The following is a 20,228-nucleotide window of genomic DNA, read 5'->3' as shown; positions in this document are numbered from 1 at the left end:
ATAATTAGCTTCGGGATTCCCCATTGAACATGAAATTGTAACCCCTAATCATAGCTAGAGCTTCACTAGATTTTGGATTTGTCATCGTAGTTTCAACTTTACTACATGTCAAAATAACTTCACCCTGTTCATTTATGAGAACAACACTCACTCCTACTTTTCTTTGATAAAAAAATATAGCACCATCCACATTTAGCTTCAAATATCTTGGTGGAGGGGGTTTCCAGTAGCACAATTGAGTCTTTATTCATAGTGGGTTGCACCTCCTTTGGAGCTTGAGGATTCTATTTGGCAAGCTTTCAACTTTGTTTCTTGAAAAAACAAAATATCGGGTCTTCCTTCTACACAAGGTCTCGAACGGTACGAATTCCACGTGGGTTCCCAAACTTACAGGAATTCCAGCTTAAAGTTTTCATTGGTCTCGTTGGGGCTGTAACACAACCTTCGCCAATACCTTTGAGTTGTTTTCCATCTCGCCTCTTGCATCTCTATTGTTTGATAGTTTGTTCGTCCCGTTGTGGTTGACAACTTCTTTAATCTGTGAGATTTTCCTCTTTATTCTCTGTTGATTCTCACCTTTTTGAATTTTTAATCTGGGCCTTCATATCTCCTTCCACCTTCTTTCTCTTTCATTTCTAGCCTTTTGCAATTGGGCTGGTGATGAACAACGATAGTGGGCTCTCATTCGTGCGTAAGTTTTGTTGTTTTGAATGTGTCTCTAATTGGCCCAGGCCCATAGACCCTTTCTCTACATTTGCGCGCATAGACTCATCTTACAGATTCTGTGTTTGACTCTACCTTTATTTATGGGATTCCACCTAGATTTCGGTTACTCCTGATTTTTTGCTTCCATCATCAACTGCTATCTTTTCAATAGTGGATATCTGTGCAACATTTGTAACTATAGGATTATGAGTTTTCTGCACAATCCCACGATTTCCTCCCTCCAAAATCTCCTCCTTTATATTTGAACAACCCGAAATTTTTACGCATCCTATTTCTTCCCGTACTTGAGTTGCTCTTTTTGCATGTTTCTAATGAAGCTTTATTCTAATAAAAGAAGTTTCATTGAGCTTGTAACTAGGTGTTGTCTTGTTTACTTTATGTGTAGTTGGGCTACACATATTTACTTGATTTAGTAGAACTTAGTTATTAAAAAAAATAAAGTCCCATGTTGTTGTTGCACTTCATGTACCCTAGTTTTAATTCTAGATATTAGCAGAATGTTTAATCATGTGAAAATCTTGTAAATATTAAGGTTTGGCATAATGTTTAATTGGATTTCTAGTTTTAAGGACTTGACATTTTTTCTTTAATTGGTGTTTCTCATGTATTCTCTGTGTATTTAAGCAACACCGTTTCTATTAATTAATAAATATTAACTTTTGTTGAAGTATATAGCTCATGCAGTGAAAGTAGGCAGATGCCAAAGCAAGCGAAGCGACATGGTACATCACTAATTGACTGATAGTGAATTTTTTGCGCTGCTCGTTCTCTGTGGATGTAGGCATATTGCCGAACTACATTAAATTTTTGTGTTGATTTATATTTTTTTTCTCTTCTGATTATTCCGTACAATTCATCAGTAATTATCGCACATTTTCACAACAACTTTTAATATGGTCTAATGTAAATTGGGAAAAAAAACTTATTGCTAGGAGGCATTGCAACTAACTTAATAGTTTGGGATGTTGATTTCTCCAATTCTAATTTTATGGGACATTGCATTTGGGTAGGGGAGTGTTTTGAGAAGACTCCACTACTATTAATTATTTTATCATTATTTTTATCTACTTTTTACTATTTTGTATTACTATTTACTATTATTCAATGTTTTATCATTATTATTTTTTTATTACTATTCACAGAATATATAAGATCACATTACTATCAAAACGTAACCTAAATTTAATAATTTAAGGTTGGGAGAAGCAATTACTCTTTTTTTAAAATAAAAAAAAAGAATCACATAAATTTTGGGTTATGCCTATTTTCATATTAATAAAATCTCTTTTAACTGTATAAAAAAAGAATCACATTAATTCTTGGCAACATTTTCTTTCCATTGCTATTTCGTTTTCACTTGGAAAATTTGATATGTTAAGATTGAGAGAATTAGAATTTCAAGCGTCACAACTCTGATGTCATCTTTACTTCTTTTTTATTTTTTCCCATTCAGTTTAAAGGAACCCATCGGTAGATATCAAATCCGCAATTCCGTGAGTTTGTTTTTCTTTCTGGAGAAGCTGTAAAGATTTTATTCTCCCATGAAACTCTGTGATGATAAATACAAGTTGGTTTGAACATCAAGCTCGCTTTTGATGAACTACTACATGGCTAAAATTTGCCAAAGACGAGGGCAATCATGTGGCAATATTAAATTGGTTAACTAAAAGGATTTTGGAAGGTAGAGGGGCGTAGATATTGTTCCTTTGTGTGTATTGCCATAATCAACTCTAAGGTGGTTAACCGACTTGTCTACAGTTTCTGGCTGTTGTAACTAATTAAAAAGCATTTGGAGCAGAATCTCGGGCTTTGTTTTAATTTTCTTTCAAAGCAAGTTTTATTGATGATGCAATGCCATTCTATGTCTCAGATTATAATGGCAAAACCAGCAAGTGGCCCAAAGAGAGATCAGCCTGCAGGGATGGATGAGGACTAATTTCCTTGGGCAATTAATAACTCGTCTTCCTTTTATCACTCAAGGCAGGTTCCTGAACTGGGTCAGGTGTCTGTGTTTTTTTGTACTCGGATGCGAAAAGCTTTGGTATAAAAATTTTGTTTATGGCTGGAAAAATGTTTCAAGCCTTGGCCGTGCTGATGGTGGTTTTCAATATGATGCATTCGCAAGTTGCAGTCAACTGAAAATGTGCTCGTGTTTGAACAATTTTTTTCTCTAAACCATAAATGGTTATCATTTCCATTTCCCTATCATGTTAGGGGAAACTTCTGTGTTGGCCTTCGTCAACCAAGCTACGACTACTGCTAATCTAATTTATGATGTTGAGTAATTTGGGTTGTAGTGATGGTTACGGAAAATGATTAGAAACTTTATATGAGGTTTGCCCTTGTTGGGTTGCATGCTTAATTTGACTCAGTAATGTTCCATCCAGGCCTGGTTTTATACCAGTCCGGTACTGCATTTTCGGTTAATGGGGCTGTATTATTTAGTCAATGTTATTTCAGCTCCAAAGTTCAAAACCATATGTGGTTTTTTTTTTTTCATCTTTATTTTTTTCTTGAAAAATTTTAATAAAGTTGAGGATTTAAAAAAAAATAGAAATTGAGTTTTCACAAAATCTGGGTAAAACTTATATTGGTCCATCCATATATTAGCATGGGTTATAATCCTGGTTAACCTAGGCTGCATGACACAATAGGGCCTGTATACCTGACCCGGATGAACAATTATTCATAGCCACTTACACCCACCAGCCTAAACCCCAAAAGGCAGAAACGGTGACATTATTCATTTGCTACGTAAGGAACACCCCCCCCCCCAAAAAAAAAAAAAAAGACAAAAGAGAACAAAGAAGGTTTTATGAGGATCAAAGAAGGTGAATTGATGTGGAAACAAAAATGGCAAGTAAGAGGTAGAAGAAGACCCATGTACGGGTAATCTAACATCAAATATTTACAAGAGCTGCAAAACACATATTCGGTTTTTTCTTAATGGTGGTTCTATGCAATGTCACTCACTTCCTTCTAAGGCCTCACAACCTCAAATCACTTCTGATACCTTTGTTAGTCTCTCTCTCCCTCTCAAGCATCAAGATTCAAGGAAGAAAGAGGGGTTGCTTTTTGATCGACGAAGAGATATGAGAGAGGGAGACCTGTGTGTCACTCTTAAGATTATATTTAGATGTTGAGATGAGTTGAGATAAAAGTTAAAAGTTATATTATTAGAATATTATTTTTTTAATATTATTATTATTTTAAAATTTAAAAAAATTGAATTGTTTATTATATTTTATATTAGAATTTAAAAAATTTATAATGATTAAATGAGATGAATAGGAATAGAGTGAGGATCAAACTATTGGAGGCTGCTTTTAGGAGAAGATCAGCCAGACCGGTTATAAGATTCCTCCTTGGGACCTTGCTTTCCTGCCATACGTAAGCATCGTAATTCTGTAATAGAAAGGGCCGAAGTCGAGCAAGTCCTTTGAAAGTAGGGATTGGGTCCAGATGACTCGTGTTGGCCCGTCCATTTGTCTGTGACTCTGTTTATGATATGGATCTGGCTCAGAAATAAGATAATCTGAGATCTGGCTCAGAAATAAGATAATTTTAAAGTAAAAAAAGAAAAGAAAAAGTTGCTTGCTTACCAAAAACCGAAACACAAACCAAACAAAAGGGGTTGGGGTATAAGGATGAGGCTAGCAAAGTAGTAAAAGAGTTTGTGTGTGGAAGCTGTTAAAAGAGTTTCTTTCTTCTCCAATCTCCCTGATGGCTTCTTTTTTTCCCTTTTCTCTACCAAAACCAAATATAATTAGGGCTTGTTCATCATCATCCGCAACCACCCTTACCATACCAGAGACTCTTGATGAGAAGTTCGGCCGGAAAGGCATCAAGTTCTTGGAGTCTGACAATGTTCCAATTGTTGAACTGACCGTCCGAAATGGCAGCTCCGTAAGGCTTCGAATACCCGATGCCCATGTCACTTCGTACAAGCCAAAAGTCTACTGGAAGGATGATGGATTCGAGGAGGTTCTTTATACGATTCCAGCTGGCGGTGCAGATTCTACGAAGGCCAAGGGTGGAATAGGCTTGGTCATCAATGACGTATCAGAACCTGGTTCTAAAGGGTCCCCTCTTCTCTCAACTTCTAAATGGACTGTTAAAGATGTTGATTCGGATTCCATCGATGCTCTTCAGGTACTAGTTATCCATACATTTTCTTCGAACTGGTGAATGCCTCTCATTCAAGTTGTTTGCCTTCCAGTACTCTATTGTCAGGTTTAGTAAGTTTCAGTTTTGCAAACTGAAATTAAAAATCTAAGAGAGCTTGCAGCAACAATGAACGACTCATAACAAATAAACCCGCCCCGGCCGCCCGGGGGGGGGGGGGGGGGGGGGGGGTAGTATAAGGCAAGTATATTCGGATGGCACATACTTCTTCACAACCTCAAATCTTTGCATTTTTACTCTTTGTCACGAATTTTGTGTCCGGTGAATTTTTGAGCACTGGATATGAAGTACTTGAATCAATGATGATTCATCATACAACCCCTAAAGTTATGATTAAGTCAAAATTAACAAAAGTTCCAATTGGTGATTTGGAATTCATTTCCTCATCAATATCTATACTTCTATTTGGTGACTAATTGAAAAAAATTCTTAAATAGGATTTCTCAAAATAACTTGGTATTAATTTAGTGGAAGCAAAGTCACAAGAATCTAGAGAAGAAAATGTCATGCCCCCCACCTTTTCATTGTTCTTTTCGGTTGCAGGTTGAATTGAGCTGCACTTGTGGAACACTGGGTATTACCTATGTGGTTTCACTCTATCCACTAAGCATGGCAACAGCTGTTATAGTAAAGAACAATGGCCGCAAGGCAGTGACTTTAACAAATGCCATACTGAGCTATTTTAGATTTAAAAAACGAGGTGGGGCGGCCATCCAAGGTCTTCGGGGCTGTTCATACTGCTCACACCCGCCTCTATCTTCACCTTTTGAAATCTTATCTCCAGCAGAAGCAATGAAAGCCGAGTCTCCAGGATGGTTCTCTTTCGGTTCTGAGCCTGAAGATAAACCAGGCTCTTGGACTCTGCAAGATATACCTTTCACCATTTTGAAAAACAAGTTCACTCGAGTCTACGCTGCCCCTCCCAAAGAAAGATTGAAGGCATTTTTTAACACACCACCTTCAAAATATGAGACGCTTGATCAGGTAACCAGGAATTTTCCACTTCTAATCCAAGACGGGTTAAATGGTACATCTGTAGTATATATTGTGCAACCTTCTTTTATGTGTTTCATTTCCATTGCACCCGAAGTTTTTGACCAATTCCTAATTTTTGAATTCTTGAGAGATTTTCCATATAGATATCTTAGTCAACTGCCTTGAACAGAAAGCAAGGGGAAAGAAAAGAACTTAGGACCGATGCATTTATGGAAAATATTCGGCTTTCATGAGTAGGCATATGTTCAGCTCATAAAAACATTCTACATTTTTATGAGCAAAGAGTTGATGAAATATAGCCTAATGTGATTTTTCAGTAGATATGACTCTTCTCATGGTATACTAATTATATGTTTTGTTTTGTTCATCTCGATTCTTGTGTATTAGGGACGTGAGCTCTTCTTCAGGGTGATACGGATAGGTTTTGAAGATATTTATTTATCCAGCCCAGGTTCCTTGTCAGAGAAGTATGGCAAGGAGTACTTTATCTGCACTGGCCCTGCTTCAATGCTGGTGCCCGTGGTTGTGAAACCCGGCGAAGATTGGAGGGGGGCACAGGTTATTGAGCACGATAATTTGTAATAACGTCTCCCCAAGAACTTTGAGTTAGTTATCCTTTACAAAGATTTCAATTGCAATTATAAATTTTACATTGTAAATGGAGTGTTCACATAATTCAGTACCCAACTTACTCCCTTGTGCTTAGAAAATAATTACTCAACGGTCTATCATGACTTGTGGTTGCAATGGCCTTATCTTCTGGTTGTTTAATATGGGAGACATCTTTTTCTCTTTTCGCGTTCTGTCTTTTGTTTTGTGGGAGGGGGGTTTTTGGATGGGGTGGTCAGGGTGAGTTGGGTATTTACTTCAAAATTTGAAAGATGAAGAAAATAAATAACAATTCAAAAAGGCCCTACATTTTAATTATTTAATTATAATTTATAAAAGTTTTTGTTTTAAAATTTAATTTAATTTATTATTTAGTTTTTATCTCAACTAAAGGGGAGGTGGGGGCGATTAGCGTAACAACCCTCCCTAGGTGTGACTATAGGAATCTGTTAGACTTACCTCTCCTGACTTAACATGCAAGCCCGATCATTCAGCTCTCAAAGATTATCCACATCAGTAGGAGGATATCAAGCATAATTCAAATTCAAATATTATACATAGTTAGTACATTACTAGTTTAAATTGTAAATCTAGTTTGAATTGTAAATCTAGATAACACTACTGTAAAAGAAAAGTCTATATATACTGCAATATATTACTCGGTTTTGGTATTGAGAACCAAAACATTTTCTCCAGCTTTTCCATATTTTACATGGTATCAGTTAAGCCATACGCTAACGCCTATTTTCCTTGATCCCTATGGCCACTTCTTCTGCTTCCATTCAATTCCCCTTTCCTAATGTTGCTCAACTCGGGACCTTTAAGCTTGATGGTACCAATTATCTTAGTTGGTTATCGCTTACTGTTCCTATTCTTCGCAGCTATGACTTGATGGGTATCGTCAATGGATCTGATCCGTGCCCTCCCAAGCTTCTGTCTTCCGAATTAGATGTTAATAATGCTTACTCTCTTTGGGTTAAAAATGATCAATTCATCCTGAGTTGGCTTAATGCCTCTTTGTATGAATCTGTTTTGTCTACCCTCTATGGTCTCCATACTTCTCATGAGGTTTGGCATGCTCTCGAACTCAAATTTGCTTCTCATTCTTGCTCCCGTATCACTAAACTAAAACGGCAACTTCAGACTCTTCATCAAGGGTCTAAATCTTGCACTGATTTTCTCAATTTTGCCAAGTCTTTGCCGCTCAACTTGTTGCTACTAGTTGTCCAGTTGACGATGATGATCTTGTTTCATACATCATTGGTGGTCTTAATCATTCCTTTAATTCATTCATCACCTCTTACTCTTTTGCCACCCGTGAATCCAACCTTTCCTTTGTTGATTTCACTGTTGAACTTCTTTTAGACAATCGACAACAAGAAGTTGCTCGAGTCCACTATGGCATTTCTTTCTCACCAACCTTCCCTCTCCTTTCATAAGAAATATAAACACTCTTCCAGCAAGTCTGCTACTCCAAAACCCTCCAACTCTGCTACTGCACAACCTTCCCGCACCTCCTACATCGTCTACTGCACCTAAATCTCCTTGTCAAATTTGCGGCAAGTCTAGTTATCGCGCTCTTGACTGTTATTATCGAATGGATTATGCTTACCAATGGCGTCATCCACCAGCTCAATTGGTGGCCATGTTTGCACAGACCAACTCTTTATCGCTTGGTTTGCAAATAGTGGTGCTAATGCACATCTTACACCTGATCTTGAGAATTTGAGTCTTCATGAACCTTATAAAGAAAATGAGAACATTGCTACTGGTAATGGTACAGGTTTGACTATCCATAATACTGGTTCTCTTACGTTACATACCTCTCATACTCCTTTTAGACTCTCTCGTGTTCTTCATTGTCCTTCTTCATTGGCCAATCTTCGATCTATCAATCAATTTTGTAAAGAAAATTCTTGTTTCTTTATACCAACTAATTATTCCTTTTATGTCATGGACAAGCACGCGAGTCACATACTGCTACAAGGACGGAGTAAGGATGGCCTCTATCCCATCTACCAAAATAAAGTTAATAAGTCGTCTTTACTCACTGCTCTATTCGGTGTCAAAGCTCCTGTTAATGTATAGCATTCTTGCCTCGGCCATGCTTCATTTTCTACTATCTCTTGTCTAGTGTCCAGCAATAAACTACCCCTTCTTAGCTCACCTCACACTACTGAAGTTTGTGCCTCTTGTCAACTAGGCAAGAGTAAACAACTTCCCTTCCAGTCTTCTGTCCGAGTCTCCACTGCTCCTCTTCAGCTTATTCATACACACGTGTGGTGCTCCCTAGTTGTCTCCATTGGTGGATTTCGCTATTATGTTATTTACATAGATGATTTTTCTCGACATACTTGGATGTACCCTCTCTTTAATAAATCAGATGTTTTTCTTTCATTTGTTAAATTCAAAGCTTTAGTGGAAAAGTAATTCTCTTCTTCTACTAAACAGTTACAATCGAATGGTTGGGGGGGGGATTTACCTCACATCAATTTCTTACATTTTTGGAACACCATGGTATTTTTCATCGCATTAGTTTTCCCTACACAGCTCAACAAAATGGGCTCGTGGAGAGAAAACATCGCCACATTGTGGAGATGGGTCTCTCTATGCTTGCACACTCTAAATTACCTCACAAATTTTGGGTTGAATCATTTCTAACTACTGTTTAGGGGGGGGGGGGGGGAATTTACCTCACATCAATTTCTTACATTTTTGGAACACCATGGTATTTTTCATCGCATTAGTTGTCCCTACATAGCTCAACAAAATGGGCTTGTGGAGAGAAAACATCGCCACATTGTGGAGATGGGTCTCTCTATGCTTGCACACTCTAAATTACCTCACAAATTTTGGGTTGAATCATTTCTAACTATTGTTTATATAATCAACAGTCTTCCAACCCCTACTCTTCATCATTCAAGTCCTTATTTTCTTCTATTTCAAACACCACCAAATTACGCTTCCTTCCGCACGTTCGGGTGTCTGTGTTTTTACTTGCTACGTCCATACAATGCTCATAAATTAATGTATCATAGCAAACGTTGTATATTTCTTGGATATGGTTATCATTATAAAGGGTACCGCTGCTTTGATCCTATCTCTCATAAAATTATTGTTACTCTTCATGTAGTGTTCGATGAAACTATTTTTCCAGGTACCTCTCAGGATGTCGTCTCTACTGCTCCAGCATATGCAGCTCGTATGCCTGTCCTTCTCCCTGCTGATTCATTTCCCACATTAACTCCAACTACTTTTTCTAGCCAGGTATGTCTTCACCACTTCCTTCTGTTGTTTCTTATTACACTTCAAATTCTTCTACACCATCTCCTTTGGTTCCTGCAATATCTTCCTCTCCTTCCATACCTGCAAGTGCACCCTCTCCACCTACCTTAAACCCCGCCATCCAATGGTTACTCGTTCCAGCATAGGTTCACTTTGCCCAAAATCATTCCCTAACTACCAACTATTTTATTCCACTAAACATCCTCTCAAAGCCCTTGGTAGTGTCATTTAGCCTACGGAACCCACCTGTTATTCTCAAGCCTCAGCCTCTCTTGAATGGCGAGTTACTATGGGTCAAGAATTTGATGCTCTTCTCTCCAATGGCACTCGGTCATTATGTCCTAAACTCGCTGGCCATAACATTGTCCGCAACAAGTGGGTCTACAAAATTAAACATAGACCAGATGGTTCTATTGATAGATTTAAGGCAAAGCTAGTTGCCAAAGGGTATGATAAAAAATGTGGAGTTGACTTTACCGAGACCTTTAGTCCTATTGTTAAAAGCTCTACTATTCGATTAATATTGGCCTTGGCAGTAAACTTTGATTGGTGCATTCGTCAGTTGGACGTTTCTAATGTATTTTTGCATGGTCATTTAGAAGAAACTGTGTAAATAGAACAACCACGTGGTTTTGTTGATCCTCAATTTTCAGATCATGTATGTCGCCTACACAAGACTTTGTATGGTTTGAAACAAGTACCACATGCTTGGTATTATCGCCTTTCTCAGGCTCTTCTTGACATTGGATTTTGCACATCTTCTGTTGATTCATCTCTATTTATCTTCTCAACACCTGTAGCTACTACCTATGTTCTTGTCTACGTAGATGATATTTTTATCATAGGTACCGAAAAATCTATTATTCTCTCAATTATCAAACAGTTGCAGCAATCCTTTGCCATGAAAGATCTTGGCCTGTATATCACGCACGCTCTAAACATATTGAAATCGAGTTTCACTTTATACGTGAAAAAGTGCTCAATAAGGAAATTATGATTCGGTTTATTTCCACCATTGATCAGGTCGTTGACATCTTCACAAAGGGTCTTATTGCATCCCGGTTTGCATTACTTTGTGACAAGCTTCATGTGCTTTCACCTCCCATCAGCTTGCAGGGGGCTGTTAGACTTACCTCTCCTGACTCAGCATGCAAGCCCGATCATTCAGCTCTCAAAGATTATCCACAACGGCAGGAGGATATCAAGCACAATTCAAATTCAAATATTATATATAGTTAGCACGTTACTAGTTTAAATTGTAAATCTAGTTTGAATTGTAAATCTAGATAACACTACTGTAACAAAAAAGTCTATATACTGCAATATATTACTATGTTTTGGTATTGAGAACCAAAACATTTTCTCCAGCCTTTCCATATTTATAGAATCCCTCCCCATTGTGGAATGTTCGGTTTGAGCCATAACTATTGCACCAAGGGCGAGTCCGTCACCACAGCACTCCAAAAGTATCTAGCTGGTCCAAAGCCCATCTCATGGCCTAAAAGTTAGGTTTTACTACCACAAATGGTTTCAATTTATGTCTTGACTAGAACTCTTGATCTCAAAATCATGAAATATCAACTTGTACCAACTAGGTACTATGGAGGTTTGGTGGGTGAAATGGCTTTCTTAAAAAGAGGTACTTGATGAAGGGTGGCTTATATTTAGTGAAAACAATCATTTTTTTTTAGAAAGAGAAAACAATCATTGGATGTGTGTTGTTATGCAAATGAATGGATAAGATTGATTGTAGTGAACAAGTAAGTAATTGTGATCCATTTACTTTTTATATTCGAATCAAAATAATTAACTTCAGAACTTAATAACACTAGCCTTTTTTTTTTGGTTTTTAAAAAAGGTGGGGATTTGTTTTTCCCATTTATTATAAGTTAGGGTTTGTGGTTTTAAGAATTTATTCCGGCATTTGACTAAAAAGGAAAAAAAAAAATCGAGGTAACAAATCTACTCATCCCATTATCTACTTGCAAGCTTAATGCATTCTTTTGTCGCCTCAAGCTCATGAGGATAAGTGGACCCCCTGCCGTCTTTGGCTCCATAATATCCAAAAGAAAATGCAACGCTTTATCTACCCAGAAACGCCAATTACAAGGGTGGGAACAAATAAGCTTGAAGTAGGAAAGAAGCATGAGCATGGCTTGGAGTAAACTTTTCTCCCCCAATTTCATTCCCATATCCTCTGCAATACCTGCAAAACATGTGGTTACTCACCACCCTTGTGTTCCATGTCGTTGTATTCGGCACTACAATGGGAAAAGGGAATTCCCACTGCCAGAAGTGGCTTCAATCCCCTACCAACCCATCGATATGGAGGGAGAATTCAGTGGCCATGGTGTCACCTTTGAAGGTATAGGTGATAGCTGCGTTGCCAAGATGGGACTGGAAAATGGAAGCACAGCCACCTTGATGTTGCCAAGTGGTTTGATTACATCGTACAAGGCTCCCATGTGGCATGGAGGCTCCTTAGAATTGCTGCACACTTCTGTCTTCGAGGAGGAGAATGGTGATGCTGTCATTCGAGGAGGGGTGTCTGTAGCCTTAAATTGTTGCGGTGATGGCGAACAACTTTCATGGTCTCCAACTAATTGGGCTCTTCTTAATATTAGTGGAAATGCTCAAGAATCTATTCAGGTGTGTATATAATTCTGTAGGCTATCAATAAAGGATGGAGGAAACTTCTTTTGATAGGCAAGAAGTAAACTTTGAGCTCCAGGAAACACAACTTTTATTTCAAGCTATATAAACTATTTTCTAAACAAGACATGTATGTCGGGTCTATACAATATTTAAAGATGTTCCGATTTGTAGAGGGCAATAGGATAGATAGATGGTTATCATAATTGTTTGGCTAAAATTTTCTACAAATGGCCGCAGAGTCAAGTCAAATGGTCACGCCTTAAATCACGTAGTTTCAGTTAAATTTCTTGCTGAAAAAATAAAAAATAAAGCATATACTTTGTCAAATGAAATGCAGGTAGAACTGATCAACAGTGATTCAGAGAACATGGCTGAAGTAAAGTACATTGTGAGTCTCCAAGAAGATATCTTGAGCTCCGAGATTGTTGTGTCAAACGCCAAGTTTTCACCGCTCCAACTGAAGGGGTCCATTGTAAGCCATTTGACAGTGAGCTCGCCTGATGCAACTTATGCAGTCGGATTACAGGGATCAAATTTCGTCAATAGACCACCATTTTTGTCAAGCTTTGGAATTGTTCCTCCGGACTTGGGCCAGAAAAATGAATATGGTTTTGGCCAATTATGGGATCAAAAGGCGCTGAAAGGACTTTTTTCCGGTTGGTCTCCAAGAAATCAAAACACAGCTGATGCTGCAGAAGGCATCCAAAGAGAAAGCGAAGATGAAGTGGAGGGGGAAGAGGACGGAAACTATATGCATTTAACAGAGCAATTGAGCCGGATATACACCAGTGCGCCCCGGCATTTCACAGTCATTGACAGGGTACTTTTCTTATAATAACCAAATTCTATCCTCACCTAAGTTAATGCTGCAAAAAACTGATTCTCATTCTTCAAACTCTCATGTTGGACAGAGCATTTAAATCGCCACATTGAGATTCTGGTGACGTTTCCCATCCGCAAAATGGGGCACCTAGGATCTAATACACAACTCTAGAGGCCAGAGGCTATACTTGTACAACAATCCCATTCTCGCTTACATTCATACAAAATTGTTCTAGGACTAGCTCATTTTTGCTGTTATGTGCTTGCACACGCCTAAAAGTTTTTATAACCGGTTGATAATTGTTGGTGAATTTTGCACTTATGCCATGGGGCTAAATCGTCCCTCCGGAGCGCTGAAACTTCCTTTTGGAGCATTCAGTTAAGCAAAGTGTTCTGTGTCATCAATTATCTGTTTATTTAAAACACTCACCCAGGAATCTCTTGATATAGTTTCCTTTACAATAGGACAGTTACACAGAACGCACTGTTTTTTCTAACATATAATCGCTCAGTTTCAGCCTTGTCTAGCTGTTGCTGTTGACACCTCCAACAACAGCTAACTATCAATGTCATATATATATATATATATATATTTTTCTAATTCATTAACAAAGTAAAGACAGGGTTTCATTTGTTTTTTCATTATCGGAAGACCAAATAACCAAATCCACTAAAGACACAACTGGTTGGCAACCGCTACTTATCCGAAGTCAGGAGAGTATGGTTATGTTTCGTAGAGTTGGATCTGACAGAAGTTGACCGTTTTAATTGTTTCCGGTCTGACCTTTAATATGGAACAGGGTAGAAGAAGCTCGGTGGTAATTGGAAGGGATGGATTTGGTGAATTATACATGTTCAGTCCTGGCTCAAGTCATGAATACTATGGCACCTATTCTTATGTATGTGTTGGCCAATCAGCCCTGCTCAAACCAATAATTCTGGGTCCTCAAGAAGAATGGAGAGGTCGACAGCATTTACACAACCCAAATCTCTAATTATTATGTAGATCCAAGAATGCCATTGCTTTCATGTTATTTGCTGGCAAAATCAAGAACACTTGGCTTTGTGATTGGGCTTATCATTTTTTAGTAGTATTCTAGTTTTCCTAGGCTCTAGCACATGCTTTTTTTCTTCTTAATTAACTTGTATCATTTTATGTTGGCAAACTATAAAAATAGCTTATTGTCTCTCTCTTCACATTGCTAATTTTATCTATTTTTTATTTTTAAAAGAGTACGATATCCTAAATTTATTGATAAACCTTCATTTATGATTGAAGAATATCTTATACAAAGAGAGTAAGAGGTTACGTAAGAAATTTCAAAACCAAGCTTTTATGAAAAATATTATTGGAATTTAGAAAATACCAACCAGAAAACACAATACAGTAATGTTTAAAGTTTAAAACATTACAAAATAATGATAGAAACTGGGAATACCTGCACAATTCAAAAGTCCGTTATCCATGCTTTGTGGACGTGTCCTGCAGCAGCTGATGTTTGGGGGGATAGTAGAAGTCAAGTCAGAAAATGGAAAATGAATTATGAAAGCTTTGACATAATATGGGCTGAGATGATTTCAAGATTACCAAAGGAAAGTGTGGAGCATAATTCTGCTATTCTACACCAGCTGTGGCTTAGAAGGAATAATTTCATTTTTAAAAACAAATTCAAAAGTCCAACTGATGTTTTTGAGGTGGCTATTATTGAATTATCACAATTCCAACAGGTGCACCAAATAGATACCAGGATATTAGAGAGGGTCCATTCTGGGAGAGTTCAGCGATATTGGTTTCCTCTAGTGGGGTCTCGGTTTAAAGTTAATTTTGATGCCGCTTTTGATAAGGAAAATGGAACAATGGGCATTGGAATAATTATAAGAGATAGTGATGGAGCAGTGCATGCAACTCTTATTGCAGCAAAGGATCATATATATTCTGCTAGTCAAGCAAAAGGAAACTCTATGGTGAGAGCAATGAAGTTATGTTTGGAGCTGGACTTGGCTCAAGTTGATTTTGAAGGGGATGCTAAAGTGGTAAATAAATGCTGTTAATTCCAGATCAGTGAACAACTCATGGCATGGCCAACTTACGGAAGATATCAAGACAAAGTTACAGATTCATCAAGAGTGGAGTCTTAATTTTATTCCTAGAATCTGTAATAATGCTGCTCATACAACAGCCAAATTAGGTTTAACGGTTGAGAACGAGATGATATGATTAGAAGATGGGCCTTTAGAGGTTATGCGTACAAGTTCTCTTGACAATAGATGTAATCCTGAAGTTATATGAATGAAGGCTTTCTTTTCAAAAAAACAAAAAGGCCAATCATATGTTTGGGCGGCTAAAAAATAGAGGAGAAACTTACTGTGCGGCCCTGAGCTCCATAGTTAGCAAAATTGTTTTCTAAAACATTTCATTCTCAGTAGATATGATTAATACTAAAAGGAAAAACATTTCTAAACTGAAGGATATCGTCCCAAATATCAATATAAATTTAAGGGAGTTGGGAATTATTATTAAACCAATTCACAACCAAAGAGAATTTGTTTCCCCAATAAATTCCCGAATACCAAGCTGTTAGCATAAAGTAAGCCTCAAAAATCATTTCTCAAAAAGTAAACCAGGATTGCAAGGAAAAACTAGCTTTGTCGTCATTGACATAGAAGAAAGAGTAGGGGACTAAAAGATCAAGTTGCTTAACCATTTTAGAAATAAACTCTTTTAAATATTATATTTATGAAAAATGATTGGTATAAGTCTCGCGTAAGCCTTTATATAAAAGTAGACCATACCCTAAATAAGTGTAAAAAAAAAAAAACTATTTTTTATTAGTATAACCAACTTTTTTTTACGAAGGGTTTGTATAAAATTTGTCTATTTGGAATTTTTGTTTAGCATTACTCTATATTTATTGCATAATACCTCAAGATATGCTAATTTGGTTTTTTCATAAGCTAATTAGTTATATATAATATTTTCATTTAATAAATTTACTTAATCATGCGGATCACCTCATCTTAAGACTAGGTTTTCTTTAAAAGAAATGTTATAAACCATATTCTTATTCTACTTTTACCTCATCATATAACATATAACATTTTTCATTCTCTTTGAGTCAATGATGAGCTATGTCACCTCGTCATAGAAGGATAAGAGTATAATGAAAGTATATTTTGTAGAATTTCCCTTATCGTTAATAGCGGAAAAGTTTGGAATCCAATTGAAAAATTAAAAAGAAACTGCAAAAATTCAAGAATGTACTTAGAAGAAAAGGCATGGATTAAAAAAAAAAAGGCATGTAACACCCAACACTAAGATATCATTTGAACAATGAGTTGGGATGAAAGTTGAATAAAATATTGTTAGAATATTATTTTTAATATTATTATTATTTTGAAATTAGAAAATATTGAATTAATTTTTATATTTTATGTAAAAATTTGATAAATTTATAATGATAAGATGTTATGAAACATTGTATCCAAACCGAATCTTGATTGAAATGATTTAATATTCCTTAATAGGATAGCATTGAAATCCTCCAGTAAAAACCCTGATTTAAATTTTTTTTTTCTTTTTTTTTAATAAAAAAAAGGGTTTTCTTGAAATTTATCATAATCCTGACTACCTATCATCAAATTGAAATGATTAATCATTATTATGAGAGCATTAAGTCGGAACAAGATAGTAGCCTTCATCCTAGGTATTGATCCAAAGTATCGGAGTGAGTACTTTTTTTTTTTAATACAAGTAAAATAAAAGGGTCACAAAGGAATTTTAAAGCAGTCTTCAGAACGCGAGGCCTCCGAGTTTCAGCTTAATTGTTGGAATGACCACACGAGGTACTTGCAAAAATCAGCATCAGTAAGAACATCATCAGTTGACGAAACTGATTCAGGGCACCTAGGAACTGCTCATCACTGCCGTATAAGCTTTCATTTTCTTCGCCATTACAGTTCACATCATGTGAAGAACCATTTTGGCCACACTTGGTACTCTGGCTCCACTCAATTAATATTGCCAAAAGATAGGCTTCTGAACCTTCTGCTCTATGAGGAAAATCTGAGTTCCCACGATTTGGATCCTGGGGAGAGCAAATGACTTTCCTAGGAGTCTAGAAGATCTTCTTCTTTACTTTTTTTTTTTTTTTTTTTCCTAAGCAAGTATATTATATATAAAATTAACAATTATATGATACAATAGTCAACAAGGTGGGAGGCCTCAATATTCATTACAAACTAGCAAATACAATACAAGAAAAAAAGAAAGATCTGGGATTAATGACTTGACTCCCACCCATTTCTCACAAGAAGAAGCCACTTGAATCGGTTTTGATGCAGTCAGAAAACTGATTGTAAGCCTGCGACTGGAAGTCGTAGTGAAGAGTTGTGTGCTGTATTTTGTTGGTCTGGACAGGTTGCCAAAGATTCACACTATCTCTTTTCCACGATCCTTAGTTAGGGGAAGTAAAAATATAGGGAGATAGCAAACTAAAGATGTACTGATTCACCGGCAAATGTGTAAACATCCCAACAAAAATCGCCCTAGGACAATGTCCTAGACATGCATGGACAACCGAGATCGGGCCACTTATGGGGTTAAGCATAGCTTTGGAGGACTTCTTTAGGAGTCTAGTGCAGACTCTAGGAAGATTACGAGAATGACACAGGTCAATTGGAAGATGACTCACATCTTTCCATTTAACTAAGCTATGGCTCAGCCCTAATAGCCCATTGACACTACTGTTGGCATGCCTTGATAGCCCCATGGGCCTTGCCTTGACACTATCATTGACATGCCTTGACAGCCCTATGGGCTACCAGCATGCCCATCACCATCAACATGTCCAACACCATCAGCATGCCTAGCAGCCCATCAGCACGCCCACAGCCACGCCATGGCCCTACCCATAGTATGCCCCTAACAATACCACCATCATGCCATGGCCCCCGCCATGGCACGCACTTGACAACATTGGCCATGGCATGCTGGCACCATCCAGCGCACGGCTCCAGCCTGTGCCTTGCAGGCAAGGCACGATGGCATGCCCACCGGGATCCAGCGCATGGCTCCAGCCCGTACCTTGTAGCCCCAGCGCTCAGACCATCAGGTTGGACCATGCATGCTCATCACCCAGGCCACCAGCCAGGGCCATGTAGGACCAATGCCTAAGCCACCTGATTGGGCCTCACAGTAACAGCACGGCACCACCCTGTGCCCACCATTAGGCCTAGGCTTGGCACCATACCAGGCCACCATCAGAAGGCCACGCACAACGCCATGTCGTGCCCACCACCAGACCAACGTATGACACCATGCCATGCCATGCAACCCAAACCCATGTGTGGTACCATGCCACGCCTAGCAACGAGCCATGGGCCGTGCCAACCATCATGCCGTGCACATCATGAGCCACCATGGCCCATCCATGGGTTGGGGCATGTCATGGGCCACCATGACCCGTCTATCACTATGTTATTGCTTTTAGTTTATTTATTTATTTAATTTATTTTGCTAGGGGCCTTTTTGGGAGTTTCCAACTTGTAAGCTCTATAAATAAGACACTTAGTCATTTCATTTGCATCTTTTGTCATTTTGAACACTTGTGTGGCCGGCCATAGAGGTTGGATTTATCGTTTGGTGCTTTTGCACTTGAGCTTCTTGGGGTGCAATTCGTGAATAGGTGTGATTCTATTTATCTTTTAATATATTTTGATGAATTCTTTCAATCTTTGTGCAATTCGTGAATCAAAGTTTGATTGGATTTCTCTTTGTTATTTGGAGTTTTCTCTTTGATTTTGTGTTGGAGTTTGGTTGATTGGATCATTGTGAAGAGCCGAATCCTTCCTTGGGATTTTGGCCTTGTGTGGTAGATCTCAAGATCTTTTGTGTTCATGTATTTTCTCACATATTTACAAGTTTTTCTTGAGGTTTCTTGAAAAATCCCACTTGCCAAACACAATTCGGCCACCCTAGCCTTTTTGCCTTTCACGCCACCTTTATTTTCCCATAACCACAAAACCCTAGCCCCATCTCAAGCCTACACGCCACACCCAATTCCCACAACCAAACAAGCCACAAAATAAACTTAGATCTCACTTGAGCAATTCGGCCATAGCTTTCTTGGCTTGGCCGAAACCCTATATCCTAATTTCTCTCATCTCAATTTTTCATAATTTGTGTGATTGGTAAATAGCCCTTAATTGACTCACTCCAATTTCATTCCCACCAAATTAGATCAATTCCATTTCTCCCTATTCATTTTCGGCCAGCCTTGTCCATCTAGATCTCAAATCTCAAATTCCTACATTTTAGAAATTGCAACATTCCTATCTTTTAGGAGGTCTAATTGCCACCTAACCCTAGCTTCTAATTCCTACATTTTTGGATCTCATCCTACACATCACCAATCCTAAGATCCATTTCATATTTGACCTAATCCAAAACCCTAGACTACCCAAAATAACTCTTCCAAAATTCGCAACCCTATCCATTTACCATTCAAACCTTAGCCTCACTTCACCATACCAACTCTAAATGTCACTCAAGTGTTGCCAACACTAAGGGTCATCATCAAACCATCCTACGTCGCATCAAACACACAAATTCACTACTTAAATCATCCGAACTCATTATCATCATCAAATCCATGACTAAACACCATACATTCATTAATTTAGGAACCCTTCATTGCCATATCCTAGTCGAGACCAAGCAAAACGATAAGAAACATTCGATCATCATAAGGCGACGTGAGACCTGTGGACCCTAATGTTTGGAGACTAGACCAAAGTCCCCAACAAGATGACCGCTGGGGTCAGTGATTGCGTGTGGGAGACACTCATCAAGCTAGGAGAGAGAGGAATTGTCGGGTCCGAAGGATCTGAGATTGCTAGTCCTGAAAATGACATGCGTAGCAGCATGAGGCCCCCTTGGTGCGGATGCGCAT

The 20,228-nt window shown here is 38.0% G+C and overlaps 2 protein-coding genes across 3 annotated transcripts; both read left to right on the top strand.

Annotated features, from left to right (window-relative positions):
* The first annotated feature begins 4,288 nt into the window (after positions 1–4,288).
* LOC122279362 (photosynthetic NDH subunit of subcomplex B 2, chloroplastic) lies at positions 4,289–6,654 on the top strand. Its single transcript, XM_043089986.1, has 3 exons — positions 4,289–4,878; positions 5,455–5,895; positions 6,295–6,654. Exons 1-3 carry the CDS (start codon positions 4,450–4,452, stop codon positions 6,487–6,489), a joined length of 1,065 nt encoding a protein of 354 aa, XP_042945920.1. The 5' UTR covers positions 4,289–4,449; the 3' UTR covers positions 6,490–6,654.
* Positions 6,655–11,882: 5,228 nt separating this feature from the next.
* On the top strand, positions 11,883–14,469 carry LOC122279361 (protein NDH-DEPENDENT CYCLIC ELECTRON FLOW 5). Of its 2 annotated transcripts, none has more exons than XM_043089984.1 (3): positions 11,883–12,450; positions 12,794–13,276; positions 13,368–13,589. In XM_043089984.1, exons 1-3 carry the CDS (start codon positions 11,947–11,949, stop codon positions 13,374–13,376), a joined length of 996 nt encoding a protein of 331 aa, XP_042945918.1. In that variant the 5' UTR covers positions 11,883–11,946; the 3' UTR covers positions 13,377–13,589. The 2 variants fall into 2 exon arrangements, with proteins under 2 accessions (XP_042945918.1, XP_042945917.1); XM_043089983.1 differs by lacking the exon at positions 13,368–13,589 and adding an exon at positions 14,079–14,469 and having other exon boundaries at positions 11,886–12,450.
* The last annotated feature ends 5,759 nt before the right edge of the window (positions 14,470–20,228 follow it).

Source organism: Carya illinoinensis, chromosome 10 (assembly GCF_018687715.1).
Source record: "Carya illinoinensis cultivar Pawnee chromosome 10, C.illinoinensisPawnee_v1, whole genome shotgun sequence".
NCBI classification, from domain to species: Eukaryota; Viridiplantae; Streptophyta; class Magnoliopsida; order Fagales; family Juglandaceae; genus Carya; species Carya illinoinensis.
The sequence above is the reverse complement of the archived record's forward strand: the minus strand, read 5'-3'. Positions and strand labels throughout refer to the sequence as shown.

What these genes read in the sequence shown, in the direction of transcription:
- LOC122279362 (XM_043089986.1), top strand. Translation starts at nt 4,450, where the DNA reads ATGGCTTCTTTTTTTCCCTTTTCTCTACCAAAACCAAATATAATTAGG. An exon ending in ATTCCATCGATGCTCTTCAG is followed by an intron (nt 4,879 to 5,454) that starts GTACTAGTTATC and finishes TTTCGGTTGCAG; the next exon opens with GTTGAATTGAGCTGCACTTG. An exon ending in AATATGAGACGCTTGATCAG is followed by an intron (nt 5,896 to 6,294) that starts GTAACCAGGAAT and finishes CTTGTGTATTAG; the next exon opens with GGACGTGAGCTCTTCTTCAG.
- LOC122279361 (XM_043089983.1), top strand. Translation starts at nt 11,947, where the DNA reads ATGAGCATGGCTTGGAGTAAACTTTTCTCCCCCAATTTCATTCCCATA. An exon ending in ATGCTCAAGAATCTATTCAG is followed by an intron (nt 12,451 to 12,793) that starts GTGTGTATATAA and finishes AATGAAATGCAG; the next exon opens with GTAGAACTGATCAACAGTGA. An exon ending in ATTTCACAGTCATTGACAGG is followed by an intron (nt 13,277 to 14,078) that starts GTACTTTTCTTA and finishes AATATGGAACAG; the next exon opens with GGTAGAAGAAGCTCGGTGGT.